A 16,240-nucleotide genomic window follows, 5' to 3' on the forward strand; every position below is an offset into this window, starting at 1 on the left:
TGGCTTGGGGGTGTGTCTGCCAGAGGTGGGCCATCTGGGCTGTTTCTTGTGCTTGGGATAGTGGTGTGCCTCTCAGCCAGCCACGGGGTGTGTCCATGGGGGTTGAGCCCATAGGGCTCTTAGGCATGATCATGTGACTGCTCAGCTGGTCCTGGGTTGTGTCTACTGGAAGTGAGTCTGCCAAGCTGTTTCTCAGGCCCTGGGCATAGGCACAGGGCTGCTGGGAAGGTCTAGGGGCATGTGTGCTGGGATTGGGCCCACTGGACTGTTTCTTATGCTCTAGCCTGGGCACAGGTCCACTGGGTAGGCCTGGGGGCATGTCTATGGAGGTAGCAGGTGTTGGGCTATTTCTCAGGCTTAGAAGATAGGTAGGTAGTTGCTCTACTGGCCTGAGGGCATGTCAGGTGCTCAGTGGCTCAGGGGCCAGTATGGCCAGCTCAAGGGTAGGTATGTATGCTTTGGGAGAATTGGCAGACTGTTTCTCTCTCTGGAAGTATAGGCAATGATGGTTTCCCTGCTGTGCCTGATGAGAGTCACAGCCAATCCTGGGCCCAGAGTCTGGGCAGCCAGGGTTGTGGCACTGCAGCCACCCATTTGGGTTTGGCGGGATCACAGAGCCCCTGGAGAGGTGCAGTTGCTACTCGGCCCCAGAGCAGGCCCCTGAGGGGTGAGAGTACATATCTCATGTTTCTAATCCAGAGGAATGCAGCAATGTGAATCCACAGCAGGTCTCTAAAGTCGGTTCAGGGCTTGTGAGGACTGTGGAGTTCTCCTGTAGTAAGGATTGTAGGTGTTTACAGTAATGGGGGCTGATGGGGTTCTGCTTATCTTTTCCCATCAAAGCAAAGTTTCTCCTCCTGACTTCAGGCAAGTCAGGGTTGGGGGATGCAGGGACATTGGGTAGCAGAGACAAACTGTCTCCATGCTGCCTTCTGGACTTTTGAGCGACTGCAGGTACCTCTCCACTCCCCCACTTGCACTCCAATGCTCTTCCTTTGACACTTCTGTTGAATATTAACTGTTCATTTCCTGGTCCTTTCTTGGGGGGATGAATGCCAGGAGTCTCTTGTCAGCCATCTTGCTGACATCACTCTTCCTTTCCTCATCAAATGCTGTTTTTCATATTTATCCATGCTGATAGAAGTAAATCTATTTCTATTGTATTTTTTTAAAATATATATATAGAGAGAGAGAGATGAGGTTTTGCCATGTTGGGCAGGTTGGCCTCAAACTCCTGACCTCACGTGATCCACCCACCTCAGCTTCCCAAAGTGCTGGGATTACAGGTGAAAGCCACCCAGCCAAATTCATTTCTTTAACTCTGAATAGTAAGTAATATTTTGTTGCATAATTTAATCAGTTTTGTTTCTTCTAGGAACAAAAGGAAATTAGGCTTTCCTCAAATTTTTAATTCTTTTCTAAATATATAAGTTTCTGTAGGTCCTGGTTCTTAATTTTTGTGGCATGTGCTTTTTTCACCTTCTAGTAAATCTTCTGGATCCCTTCTCAAAATAATGTTCATGTAGGCATAAAATAGAAAGGAAACTAAGTATTGATTAAAGTATTAAAAACCAAACTTATAATAATACAGATACCTCTAAATTACAACATCTATTGGTAACTCTGCCATAATTTTGAAGTAATGCTGAATTTAGACAGATTTTAAGATATTTCAATATTTGTAACATAATTTATACCAGGAAATTCTCAGGTATTTTATACTGTTGTGTTTTGTTGCCTACATTCATAATTGAGTGAAATTCTAAATTTCAGCTGGGGGTTACTAATTTTTTTCCATCCAAGTTCACAAATTTTAACTATCTGCACAATTTTGTTGGGTGTGCACATTTTGTAATTGAAATGATTTTACTTTAGTTTCCAACTACACTAAAATCGTAGCTGAAATTTACTGACCTCTTACTGTGTGCTGGTACTGTGTCAAAATTATCATCCCCTATGATCATCACAACAGTACAAAGAGAGGGGTCCATTTTAATCTTCGTTTTTCAAATAAGGAAATTGAGGCTTGGGGAGGTAAAGTAACTTGCTTATGGGTCACACATGATGAAAAGAGCTAGGATTCAAATCCTGGCTGGCCAATTCCAACACTCAAGTTCCTCAGCATCATAATATAGAAGTCATATTTCCGTAATTTAAAGGAGTCAAACTAAATTGATGTTATGATACAGGTTCTAGCTTCTGAGCAAACCAAGAGAATTTTCACATTATAGATGTTCATAAAAGGGAACATCAAGGACAAATTCAGCATTAAAACATATAATGAATCTTGTAAGGTACATAGCAAGTTATGGGGTATAGAAGACAATGTGAAATACACAATTCTAGTCTAATTCAAAGATATCCCCAAAGCTCCATTAGATTGCTTATGTAAAAGATAAAATGTCTTTACTTTATGGAGGCTGTGAATTACATAAATGACCAGCTTTCTCTTTCCTGTAGCAGGAAAGCCTAGGTCCAAGTATGTTGTTCGTCTGCTGTAACTATCTAGATATTATTAATGCTCTACATATATATGAATATGGGTGTGTGTATAATTTTATTTTGTTCCATTTATTATACTGTTACTTCCTTCCCTTCCCCCCTCACTTTTAATTTATACCATCTTGCTGTACTTTATCCTTGTGTACCACAGCACTGCATATATTTACGTGCATACCTACAGTACATTGCTATGGCAGGCAGAATTCTAAGATGGCCCCCAATATCCCCACCCTCTGGTGTATACACAATTATCCAATCAAATATGAATCTAGCTGCTGCTTTGAAGGGATTTGCAGATGTAATTACGGTTCCCAAAGCCTAGGGACTTTAAGAAAGGGAGATTATCTGGATGGGCCTGACATAATTTAAAAGGGACTGGGCCTCTGATGAAAGAGCAAGTGTGAGAGGGATCTGAGGTGAAGGAGATTCTCACTGCTGACCCTGAAGATGGAGGGGGCTAGATGGCAAGGAATACAGATGGCCTTTAGGAGCTGAGAGCAGCTCCTCGCTGGACTAAATGAGATGTCTCTTCTCCTATTGCAAAAAGTTATCAAAACCACTTGAATTTGGAAGAGGATCTTGAGGTCCAGATGAGAATACAGTGCAGCTGATACAATGATTTTAGCTAAGATACTGAACAGAGAAGCCAGCTACATCCTACCTGAACTGCTGATTACAGAACAGTGAGTAATAAATGAGTGATGTTTGAAGCCTTGGAATTTATGCTGATTATGGCAGCAATAGAAAACTAAAACTGAATATTTTGCTTCACAAAACTGCAACTGTTATTTGTCAAATATTTATTGATGTTAAATCCACATTATACCAGCACAACAATCCAAAGTAGTGTGATAGTACTTTTTTTTATAAATACAATATAAAGGTGGCAAAATAATACTAGTTAATCCCAAACCCAGCAAATTAGCAAAAAAAAGTCACATTCAGAAAAAGTTGGCAAGTAAGACATAAGTCATAATTCTACAATAGAGATAGGTCCACGAGAGACTTTGTATGGTATCTTAAATCCCATCTTAGCAATGCATATAAGTGTGGTCAAAGAAATTTGAACCACGTTGCATAGAACATCTGCCACCCGGTGCTCAAGCCTATTAATCACTGAAACCTTGGTTGGTTGTGTTCTTACAAAGAAGTAGAAAGCTGTACATGTGAAACAGTAATATGAACTATGTGGAGTGGTACACAGATATAAAATCATTTTTTAAAATACGTATGAATTGAGTAACTGAGCTAAGAGAGGCCACTTATAAATAATGAAAGATATATGGTTTTATGTAAGGAATACAGTGTTTTCTTTTCATAGCAAAGTACCATTAAAGCCTCATGTTTTATACTACTAGGTTAAATTATTTTTCTCCTTTTTAAAATTTATCAGTTCCGACTTAAAACCATCAAGTCTGGTCAGAATCAACTCAGTCTAGCTGATGCAAAATCACATGCATTAAAAAGCAGTCTTTACCGATACCTTTACAAACCTTAGAATCCAGCACCTTCTTAAGGTAAGGTTTCATGGCAGCAGGGAAGTAAACTAGTAATTCCACTCACCACATCTTGGTGCCTTTGAAAAAATACTTTATGGCACAAACCTGTTTTTGTCTCCCCTTGTCTCTCCACTTCCTTCAAGTAGACTAGATCCTACAGGCAGTTTCTCATTTACGCTACCTTGCAGTCTCAATCCATTTTCAACCTGCTCTACATACCTAAAATCTTCCACTACTACACAAACTTCAGACACCACGATCTCCACAGCGTGTGTGCTCCACGCTGCCAGCTGGCCCTAGGTTCCTCCAATTGTGAATGGCAGTGTTTTTTTTCACCTGTGTTTAAGATTAATTTTCAAAAAAAACAAAGAAAAGCCTGGCCTTTTCTACCTCTCCTGCGCCTTCTACTTTTATCTAAATGGACACACTGTAATTGTGCTGGTTGCTTTTTCCTTCATTCTCTTCCCTTTTCCTTGCAAACCCATGATTCCTCCAAATACTATATATATATATATATATATGCCTTGGTCATCTGGGTGGTTTGGATGCTTTTTGTGGAATGAACTGTAATATATTTCTGCTTTACTCAGAGCACTTTATATTATTTATATTTAGCCTTTTAATATGGTTTGTAAATTAGCCTTTTAATATGGTTTCCTACCAAGGTAGCATGGAAACACTACACAAAAAGAAAAAAAAAGTTAAGAACTAAGGTATTAACCTTGTTAGAAAAATCCTGATATTACTAAAATTTAAGGCAAGTAGTTCCTTCCTTATGATTTAATATAAAAACATTTGCAAAAAGACAAGGCATTTACTTGGAATTCTTTGTCATTTCTTCTTTTTTCATCCTTATGTATTGCACTTGGTTCACTGTATCTGTCTGAATACACGGCACTTCAGAATCATTGTAGTATCGTTTGTAGTACAACTGCCTCATTAAACATTTCACACTATCAGGCTACACAGCACCTATATCTTGTGTTTAAAGGCACTTGTAGATAATACAAATTGTGATTACCTATGAACAACTGATTTCCTTTAGGATTTTGGCATTTTAGGTCACTTTAATCACAGCAATTCCAAAGTTTTAATTGGACAGTAAATGTGAATTTTCTGTGCAATGTGTATATTTCTATTAGCATCATCTACTTAAACTCTAAGTTTGGTATATCAAGTAAGAAAAATATTATTTTGGTGTTTTTTTATAATTTCTTTTATAGCCAAAGGTATGTTTCTGCCTTTTACATAATGTGACAAACGGATGCGCTGGTCAAGGCAATGGCTGTTTCAGTGTTTCAGCTTTAACAAGAATGCTGGATTACAGGTCCTCACTTTCTACCAAGGCAGTATTCAGTGTCAGGGGGGATGGGTTGGCTTCAGGTTGGAACGCTGCTTTGATGTCTAATCCCTGGTCCGAAAGTGCTGCATAGCGACTGGCTGAGGGCCGCACTTTTTTTGGCTTGGTGCTCTGTGACTGCTGATGCCACTGGGCTGCAAAGAAAAAGAATAATTATGATTTTTAATCAAGATGAACTTGGAAAGCCCTTAGATATTTCAAATAAATACAGAATGTCTAGATATATGCCAGGCACATACTCAGCGAAAGTCCGAACACATCTATGGTAGGAACACGGAAAATTTAGGAACATTTTCACATTTTACTCACACGTTGCAGATTTACTGTCTATACAGGGTAGTGAGAATACAGCAGCTAGATTACAAAGGTCAAGTGTAGTTTATCTTTTTTAAGTAAACACTGCAGCACAAGGAATCCTTTGGAATAGCTGATAAGCTTCCTAATTCTCATCCTCCCTCCCCTTTTAAAAGAATATTTTTTCTTCAATAATTATAGCACTTAGGAATTCTGGATGTGGATGCTTTAATACTAATAAATCAACTGAAAGGAACTGTACAGTAGGGAAAGTTTAGGCCACACATTTCTTGATGACCCTCACAAAGTTATTTCAAGAAGCAGCAAAATTTGAAATAAGTTCTTAATTTTTTTCTAGTGTTTTTTAAATGTCAATGGATCCCATAATGCTTATTGTACTACACTGTAAATTCCATGGGAACAATCTTCTTTAAATTTAGGATGTATGTACACAAATATACTTATAAAAACACAAGTCTATTGCTGGCTGCTTAAGATATGTTAATGAAAAGCACTAAGCCACAAAAGTACACATTCCGGGATCAATGGAACACACATTTAGAGTGCATTAGGACACTGCGATAGAATTATAATATAGGAAGAAATGTTAAAAGGTAGTCATTTGCAGAACACAGTAACAAGAACATGTGAAAACATGGTTATGCCTTTGCCTACTGTTAACTCCTAAGGTTGCTTGAGTAAGGAAGCCACAACTAACTAGCCAATGTAAGAGAAATCAGCATGCATATTTTGCTAATGATTCAAAGTTCCTGAATGATACTTGGGTATTTGTTCTCCTGGTGTGGTTCACTATTAATGTTGAGAAACTATAAATAGAAAGAGAGAAAGCAATATGAATTTTTTTGACAAATAAAACACAATAGTTGTTTCTAAGATTATAAAGAATAATGTGATTTGCTCTCCAGATGTCTAAGTTTTCATAATTTAATGAGTAAATGCAATGCAATGAGATGAAGTGGCACTCACTGTAAACGTCCAGCCTGGCAGTACAGGACACAATCCCTGCTTCATTCTTGGCTGACACAGTATACCACCCAGCATCTTCTTTTGTGGCTCCCTGAATGAGCAGGCAGATGTAGCCATGGTTGTCCTGGTGCATGCTGGGGAAAAGGATAAAGTCATTAGGGTTCTACATTTTTAAAAAGTCGCTTTGGACATGAAGCATCATTTTTAATTAGATCATTAGAAACAGAATTGTGCAAGCAGCTGATAATAGGGTCATACTTATTCTGTAGAGACTACTTGCCCCATTAAAGTTAATGGGAGAAAGAACAGATGTCAAGAGTTGAATAAATCTATGTACTTAATTCCTAGTTGAAGATCTGCCTTTATAAAAAGCACTGAATACTAAAGCAAATGAATTCATCTTTTCTTTAGATAGAACGATAAACACTTTTAAGAAATCACCATTAGATCAAATACCATTATAGCTTCCTTCTAAAAGCTTCATCCTACATTGGGTAAAGCATGTTTTTGTGTGATTTCATCAACAGCATGGCTTTTACACATAAATCTGCATGCTATGTAAAATACATCTTTTGATACATCATTAGGACTGAACTGTTAAGGATTAGGTTCATTGTGTAGTCTTACCTCACTCGGTCAGTGCTGTGCGTGAGTGATTCATTTTCTTTCTTCCAAAATATCTGAGGTGGTGGCACTCCCAATACACGACATTCCAGCCGCACTGGGTACCCATCAGCAACTCCTGTGTTTTGCAGCTTCTCAATAAACACAGGGGGTTTGTGTGCTTCTTTAGCTAAGAAAACATGAGATGAATTCTCTATCAATGGTATACAAAAGGAGCACTAGAAAGAATTCAGAGGCTTTTGGAATATTGCTTCAATAGATCTTTTATGATGCCATTTTTTACTCCAGGTGTTAAGATGCTAGTCCCCTCTCCAAATTATTCTTTTACCAAGCAAAGGTCTGTATGCTTCATTCTGCTCATTTATTTCCTCAATTAATTCAACTCTGATAGGCTCACACTGTCCACTGGCCATCTGCTCCACCGAATGCCTGTCTGACTGGCTGTGGGAGACTCTTGAGTCATTGCTGGCATCTGTGATGGCTTCACTACTAATTATGTTACCCAGCACACACAGCCTCAACCAACTACTGCCACCTAGTGGTGTAAGGACAAGTATTTCAAGGAATTTGACCAGATTGCCTCACTGCCATTTGAAATTTTTGCCATGAAGATTCTGAATATTTGTAACTCTTAAGTGAGACATGGCATAGAATTTAAAGGGGGAAATTTAAAGGGAAGGCATCTTTATCTAAATTTGGCAGCTTTAAATAGTTACCTGTAAACTAGGAATGTGAGTCCTATAAATTACAAATTTCAATTTGTATTCTTTGAAGGAGGCTATAAAAAAGACAGCTTTATTATTACCTTGAAGGAAGGAACCCATTAAAAACAGAAAACTTTAGTACTTATTCTGAAAAATATCAGGATTTATTGTTAACACTCTGAATATTACCATCCAATGGGAAAAATTTTTTTTTATTGGATCAACTGTAGTAGTGGTAAAAACTACTTCAGAGGGGAAGGATTCAAGAGGGCGCGGTAAGAACAACTCAGGATCGCAGCTCTCAGTGAACGCGCAGAGGCTGCTACAGGTGTACCCCAGACAAGCAGGGCCTGGAGTGGACCTCAGCGGAGGGGCTTGACTGGAAGAAGGAAAACCAAGTAACAGAAATACTTCATCATCAACAATCTGGGCATCCACTCAGAGACCCAATCAAAAAGTCAGCAACTACTCAGACAACAGGTGGATAAATACACAAAGATGGGAAGAAACCAGCGCAAAAAGGAGGAAAACACCCGAAACCAGAACACCTCGCCTCCTTCAAAGGACCAAATCTCCTCACCAGCAAGGGAACAAAGCTGGACGGAGAATGACTGTGACGAAATGACAAAATCAGACTTCAGAAGGTGGGTAATGAGAAACTTCTGTGAGCTAAAAGAACATGTTCTAAATCAATGCAAAGAAACTACGAACCTTGAAAAAAGATTTGAAAAAAGATTCGAGGAAATGATAAAAGAATGGATAACTTAGAGAGAAATATGAGTGAATTGAAGCAGCTGAAAAACAACATGAGAACTTCGTGAAGCATGCACAAGTTTCAACAGCTGAATTGACCAAGCAGAAGAAAGGATATCAGAAGTCGAAGATCAACTCAATGAAATAAATCAAGAAACCAAGATCAGAGAAAAAAGCACAAAAAGGAATGAACAAAGTCTCCAAGAGATGTGGGACAATGTGAAGAGACCACACCTACGTTTGATAGGTGTACCAGAAGGGGACGAAGAGAACGAATTCAAGCTGGAAAATACTCTTCAGGATATTATCCAGGAAAATTTCCCCAACCTAGCAAGGCAGGCCAATACTCAAATCCAGGAAATACAGAGACCACCACAAAGATACTCCGCAAGAAGGGCAACCCTAAGACACATAATCGTCAGATTCACCAGGGTTGAAATGAAGGAGAAAATACTAAGGGCAGCCAGAGAGAAAGGTCACCCACAAAGGGAAACCCATCAGACTCACAGCAGATCTCTCAGCAGAAACTCTACAAGCAAGAAGAGAGTGGGGGCCAATATTTAACATCCTTAAAGAAAAGAACTTTCAACCCAGAATTACATATCCAGCCAAACTGAGCTTCATAAGTGAAGGAAAAATAAAATCCTTTGCAAACAAGCAAGTACTCAGAGATTTTGTCACCACCAGGCCTGCTTTACAAGAGCTCCGGAAAGAGGCACTACACGTAGAAAGGAACAACCAGTACCAGCCATTACAAAAACACACTAAATGCTAGAGAGCATCAACAAAATGAAGAATCTTCATCAACTAATCAGCAAAACAGCCAGCGAGCATCAAAATGGCAGTATCAAACTCACACATAACAATATTAACCCTAAATGTAAATGGGCTAAATGCACCAATCAAAAGACACAGACCGGCAAATTGGATAAAAAACCAAAACCCATCAGTGCGCTGTATCCAGGAAATCCATCTCACATGCAAGGATACACAAAGGCTCAAAATAAAGGGATGGAGGAAGATTTACCAAGGAAATGGAGAGCAAAAAAAAAAAAGCAGGAGTTGCAATTCTCATCTCTGATAATAGACTTTAAAGCAACAAAGATCAAAAGAGACAAAGAAGGTCATTACATAATGGTAAAAGGATCAATACAACAAGAAGAGCTAACGATCCTAAATATATATGGACCCCATACAGGAGCACCCAGATATATAAGGTAACTTCTTAATGACTTACAAAGAGACTTAGACTCCTACACAATAATAGTGGCAGACTTTAACACTCCACTGTCAATATTAGACAGATCAAGCAGACAGAAAATTAACAAGTGTATCCAGGGCTTGAACTCAGAACTGGAACAAGCAAACCTGATAGACATTTACAGAACTCTCCACCCCAAAGCCACAGAATATACATCCTTCTCAGCACCACATCACACTTACTTTAAATTGACCACATAATTGGAAGTAAAGCACTCCTCAGCAAATGCAAAACAATGGAAATCATAACAGTCTCTCAGACCACAGTGCAATCAAGTTAGAACTCAGAATTCAGAAACTAACTCAGAACTGCACAGCTTCATGGAAACTGAACAACTGGCTCTTGAATGTTGACTGGTTAAACAATGAAATGAAGGCAGAAATAAAGAAGTTCTTAGAAACCAATGAGAACGAAGACATAACATACCAGAATCTCTGGGACACATTTAAAGCAGTCTCTAGAGGAAAATATATAGCAATAAGTGCCCATATGAGAAGAGTGGAGAGATCCAAAATTGACACCCTATTATCAAAATTGAAAGAACTAGAGGAGCAACATCAAAAAAACTCAAAACCTAGCAGAAGACAAGAAATAACTAAGATCAGAGCAGAACTGAAGGAGATAGAGAAACGAAAAACCCTTCAAACAATCGATAAATCCAAGAGCTGGTTTTTTGAAAAGATCAACAAAATAGACAGACCACTAGCCAGACTGATAAAAAAGAAAAGAGAGAACAACCAAATAGATGCGATAAAAAATGATAAAGGGGAAATCACCACAGATTCCACAGAAATTCAAACCATCATCAGAGAATATTACAAAGAACTCTATGCACATAAACTAGTAAACCTGGAAAAAATGGATAAATTCCTGGACACCTGTATCCTCCCAAGCCTAAACCAGGAGGAAGCCGAAACTATGAATAGACCAATAACAAGGTCTGAAGTTGAGGCAGCAATTAAGAGCCTACCACACAAAAAAAGTCCAGGTCCAGATGGGTTCACAGCCGAATTCTACCAGACACACAAAGAAGAACTGTTACCATTCCTTCTGAAACTATTCCGAATAATCCAAAAAGAGGGAATCCTTCCCAAATCATTTTATGAGACCAACATCATCCTGTTACCAAAACCCAGCAGAGACCCAGCAAGAAAAGAAAAGTTCAGGCCAATATCCATGATGAACATAGATGCAAAAATCTTCAATAAAATACTGGCAAGCCAATTGCAACAGCACATCAAAAACGTATCCATCTTGATCAAGTAGGATTCATCCCGGGGATGCAAGGCTGGTTCAATATACGCAAGTCTATAAACATAATTCACCACATAAACAGAACCAAAAACAAAAACCACATGATTATCTCAGTTGACACAGAGAAGGCCTTTGACAAAATTCAACAGCCCTTTATGCTAAAAACCCTCAATAAACTCGGTATCGGTGGAATATATCTCAACAAACCAACAGCCAATATCATACTGAATGGGCAAAAACTGGAAGCATTCCCTTTGAAATCCGGCACTAGACCAGGATGCCCTCTTTCACCACTCCTATTCAATATAGTACTGGAAGTTCTAGCCAGAGCAATCAGGCAAGAAAAAGAAATAAAGGGTATTCAAATAGGAAAGGTGGAAGCCAAATTGTCACTATTTGCAGACGACATGATAGTATACCTAGAAGACCCCATCACCTCAGCCCAAAAACTCCTGAAACTGATAAGCAACTTCAGCAAAGTCTCAGGATATAAAATCAATGTGTAAAAATCACAAGCATTCCTATACACCAATAACAGACTTAAAGAGAGCCAAATCAAGAACGAACTGCCATTCACAATTGCTACAAAAAGAATAAAATACCTAGGAATACAACTCACAAGGAATGTAAGGGCCCTATTCAAGGAAAACTAAAAACCACTGCTCAACGAAATAAGAGAGGAAACAAACAGATGGAAACATTCCATGTTCATGGTTAGGAAGAATTAATATTGTGAAAATGGCTATACTGCCCAAAGTAATTTACAGAATCAATGCTATCCCCATCAAGCTACCATTGACTTTCTTCACAGAACTGGAAAAAACCACCATGAACTTCATATGGAACCAAAAGAGAGCCCGCATAGCCAAGTCAATTCTAAGCAAAAAGAACACAGCGGGGGGCATCACACTACCAGATTTCAAACTATACTACAAGGCTACAGTAATCAAAACAGCATGGTACTGGTACCAAAACAGAGATATAGACCAATGGAACAGAACAGAGGCATCGGAGGCAACACAACATATCTACAACCATATAATCTTTGATAAACCTGACAAAAACAAGGAATCAGGAAAGGATTTTCTGTTTAATAAATGGTGTTGGGAAAACTGGCTAGCCATGTGCAGAAAGCAGAAACTGAATCCCTCTGACACCTTACACTAAAATTAACTCCAGATGGATTAAAGACTTAAACATAAGACCTGGCACCATGAAAACCCTAGAAGAAAATCTAGGCAAAACCATTCAGGACACAGGAGTAGGCAAGGACTTCATGACCAAAACACCCAAAGCATTGGCAACAAAAGCCAAAATAGACAAATGGGACCTAATCAAACTCCACAGCTTCTGCACGGCAAAAGAAACAGTCACTAGAGTGAATCGGCAACCAACAGAATGGGAAAAGGAAAAAATATTTGCAGTCTACCCATCTAACAAAGGGCTAATATCCAGAATTTACAAAGAACTCAAACAGATTTACAGGAAAAAAAACAAACAAGCCCATTCAAAAATGGGCAAAGGATATGAACAGACACTTTACAAAAGAAGACATACATGAGGCCAACAAACATATGAAAAAATGCTCATCATCACTGGTCATCAGAGAAATGCAAATCAAAACCACATTGAGATACCATCTCACGCCAGTTAGAATGGCGATCATTAAAAAAATCTGGAGACAACAGATGCTGGAGAGGATGTGGAGAAATAGGAACACTTTTACACTGTTGGTGGGAGTGTAAACTAGTTCAACCATTGTGGAAGACTGTGGCAATTCCTCAAGGCCTTAGAAATAGAAATTCAATTGACCCAGCAATCCCATTACTGGGTATATATCCAAAGGACTATAAATTGTTCTACTATAAGGACACATGCACATGAATGTTCATTGCAGCACTGTTTACAATGGCAAAGACCTGGAACCAACCCAAATGCCCATCGATGATAGACTGGATTGGGAAAATGTGGCACATATACACCATGGAATAGTATGCAGCAATAAAAAATGATGAGTTTGTGTCATTTGTAGGGAGATGGAAGAATCTGGAGAACATCATTCTCAGCAAACTGACACAAGAACAGAAAATAAAATACCACATATTCTCACTCATAGGTGGGTGATGAAAAATGAGAACACATGGACACAGGGAAGGGAGTACCAAACACTGGGGTCTATTGGGGGGAAGAGGGGAGGGACAGTGTTGGGGGGGAGCTGGGGAGGGATAGCCTGGGGAGAAATGCCAAATGTGGGTGAAGGGGAGGAAGGCAGCAAAACACACTGCCATGTGTGTACCTATGCAAGTCTTGCATGTTCTGCACATGTACCCCAAAACCTAAAATGCAATAATTAAAAAAAAATGCTTCAGAGAATAAATAAGGTTTACTTATTTTCTTCTGAACTACCAAAAATGAATCTGACAATGCATTCCTTTTCCAACACTGCTCCCTCATCTCGAGTGACAGATCTATCACAGCAAAACAGCTAGGAAAGAGCTTAAGAAGGATGAAAATTCTACCTGAATTTTTCAAATGCTTAATACTCTTCAACACCATGAGTTAGGTAGAAGGTTGGACTTTTACTTAATTTTACATGGTTGCCCATCCTAGGCTATTCTGGGAGAAGTGGGAACAGAAGCTCACTTTGCATTCTTTCTGGGTTCCCAGTTTTGCAAAGAACATAAAATATATAAAACAAGTCTTAATGTCGTAGCAACTCACCAGAAAGAATAACATCTACCATTTTGGAGCACTGCTATGCAGGGTACTAGTTATGCAGAGCTTCAAACACATTTTTATGATTTAATCCTTATGAAAACACTGTGAGTTATTACATTCCCATTTTACATATGGAGAAATTAAGTTTCAGATACATCTATTTGCCAAAGTTCCCACAACTAGTAAAATAGACAAGAGCCGGGACTGAAGCAGATCTGACCCCAAGACCTTGCTCCCAATTCCTGTACATCACCATCTTCTGACAGGAGTGCCAACTGACACATACTGAGATATCTATGTATCTTTTGGACCCCCAGTCTGGGCCCTAAAGGACAGATATGATTGAAAGACATTTAACAGCAGAAAAGTGAAGTTTTAGTTTGAGGTTAGAGAAATGAATGAAATCAATCCTAGCATGTGAGAATATAGAGTACTTTGTACAAAACTTGATAGCATGGCTGACCTGTAGCACCACAGCCCACATATTTACCACATTTTTATGTGAAGACATCTTAGCGCCATTATTAGAATCATAATGTAAGAGTTTTACCAAGACCTCCTGGGTTTCATTCTCATTGCTACTCTATTTCTTGAAAGAGTTCAGTGACTCAGTATGATTAGAAGAGCACTAGGAGTCAACAAATTGTTTTGAATCCAATCATCACCTTGGGACCCTGGGTAAGTCAGAGAAGATTTACTCTGATTCTCTCATAAGGCTGATGTGAGGGCCAACTGATACGTGACGTACATGAAGAACTTTGCAAAAAGAGGTGTAAGAAATAAATGCTATGTTTTGTTATGTTCTTTTTAAAAAGAGATCAGGTAATCAGAATCTTCACTTATACCTAACTCTTTAGGATGATATAAAAACCTTTCCATAAATGTTTTCCTTTTAGGTGTCTCAAAGCATAAGACTTCATGTAACGACACTTTAACAGAATAATAATGAAAAAGCAAATCTGAGTGTAGTTTGACTATGACTTTGAGGGTAGATGACAATGTTGCTTTAAAAACTAGGGGTGTGTGTGTGTGTGTGTGTGTGTGTGTATGCTTATATATTATACGTATATAATATACATTATATGTGTGTTTATATATTATACATATATAATATACATTATATGTGTATATGTACACACACACCCAGTTTTTAACTTACATAAAAGTTTAGGGGTGTGTGCGTGTGTATATATATATATATATATATATATACATATTACATAATACATATTATGTATTACGTAATACATATTATGTATTATGTAATATGTATATATATATGCACGCGCACACACACACACACACACACACACTTAGTTTTTAACTTACATAAAAGTTTAACTTGCTTGTAACTTTATATATAAGAAAATTCTTTGGTTCTTGGAGTCCATATTGCAGTTACTATTTGTCTATGTGACACTGGGGGCCACTGTACACACAGGAGGAGGTCAAATGACCCAGAATAGTTAATAAAATCTTTTTCTCTCTTTGCTAGGTGAGTGGGAGAAACGAAATACTTGTTTCTGTCTTGCTAGGCCTTAGAACATGTCCTCATTGGCTATTTTGATGATACAATCTATTTTTTCAGTACTTTGATTTGTTTTCCATATTTAGTGATGCAGAATTAGTTTTAGTTACATTTGTAAGTCTGGTGTTCATTATGTCAGAGAGCAAGGATTCACAGATTAGCCTACCAGCAACCACAAGCTCCAGGCTGAATGAGTTCTGTCCTGCACGGTTGGTGGCTATGCATGTGTAGATGCCGGCATCGCGTGATGTGACTGGCTCTATGATCAGAGAGTGCACCCCGTTCTCACGCACCAACATCTTGTGAGCACTGTCAGGGCGTATGGGCTTCCCATCTAGTTGCCAGCTTAGATCTGGGGTTGGTAACCCACTGACCTAAATCAGAAAAGAAATGCATGTAAATTTCTCTACTACTAAAACGGAGTAAAATCACTGGTAGCTAAGAAGCTCACATGAATTCCTCCTTCAGTAGTACAAGAGATGGCTTTGAGTATCAGCTCATGGTACTCTTTTGCTTAAAACTTTTCAGTGGCTTCCTGAGCACTCACCACCTCACATGTAAACAATTACAGAGCAACCTAGAGAGGACCTCCGAAATGGGATGAAAAGAATTGCTGTCATCGTCTTACCTTGCCCAGGGCTACAGAGATTAATGGGATGATGTCAGCACCAGGCTCTGGGCTTTTTGGAAAAAAAGGATATCCGACAATAATGACAAATACTGAGCTGGCATTTATATAGAGGACTATAATGCTTC

The 16,240-nt window shown here is 38.7% G+C and overlaps 2 protein-coding genes across 37 annotated transcripts in view; one reads left to right on the forward strand and one right to left on the reverse strand.

Annotated features, from left to right (window-relative positions):
* CBR4 (carbonyl reductase 4) overlaps positions 1-16,240 on the forward strand; it is a 131,405-nt gene that overhangs the window by 91,169 nt on the left and 23,996 nt on the right. The gene's annotated exons all lie outside the window — the stretch shown is intronic.
* PALLD (palladin, cytoskeletal associated protein) overlaps positions 3,288-16,240 on the reverse strand; it is a 469,895-nt gene continuing 456,942 nt past the window's right edge. For 19 of the 33 annotated variants that reach the window (XM_078366289.1, XM_078366290.1, XM_078366287.1 and 16 more), the window contains 4 exons: positions 15,651-15,858; positions 7,270-7,435; positions 6,643-6,776; positions 3,288-5,495 (listed from right to left, as the gene is read on the reverse strand). In XM_078366289.1, the coding sequence (XP_078222415.1) occupies positions 5,323-5,495; positions 6,643-6,776; positions 7,270-7,435; positions 15,651-15,858 (681 nt within the window). In that variant the 3' untranslated portion in view covers positions 3,288-5,322. Of the gene's footprint in view, positions 5,496-6,436; positions 6,483-6,642; positions 6,777-7,269; positions 7,436-15,650; positions 15,859-16,240 lie in introns of all 33 variants that reach the window. The other 14 variants (XM_078366298.1, XM_078366299.1, XM_078366295.1 and 11 more) reach the window with 1 other exon arrangement.

The sequence above is a fragment of the Callithrix jacchus genome, chromosome 3 (assembly GCF_049354715.1).
Source record: "Callithrix jacchus isolate 240 chromosome 3, calJac240_pri, whole genome shotgun sequence".
Taxonomy (NCBI): Eukaryota; Metazoa; Chordata; class Mammalia; order Primates; family Cebidae; genus Callithrix; species Callithrix jacchus.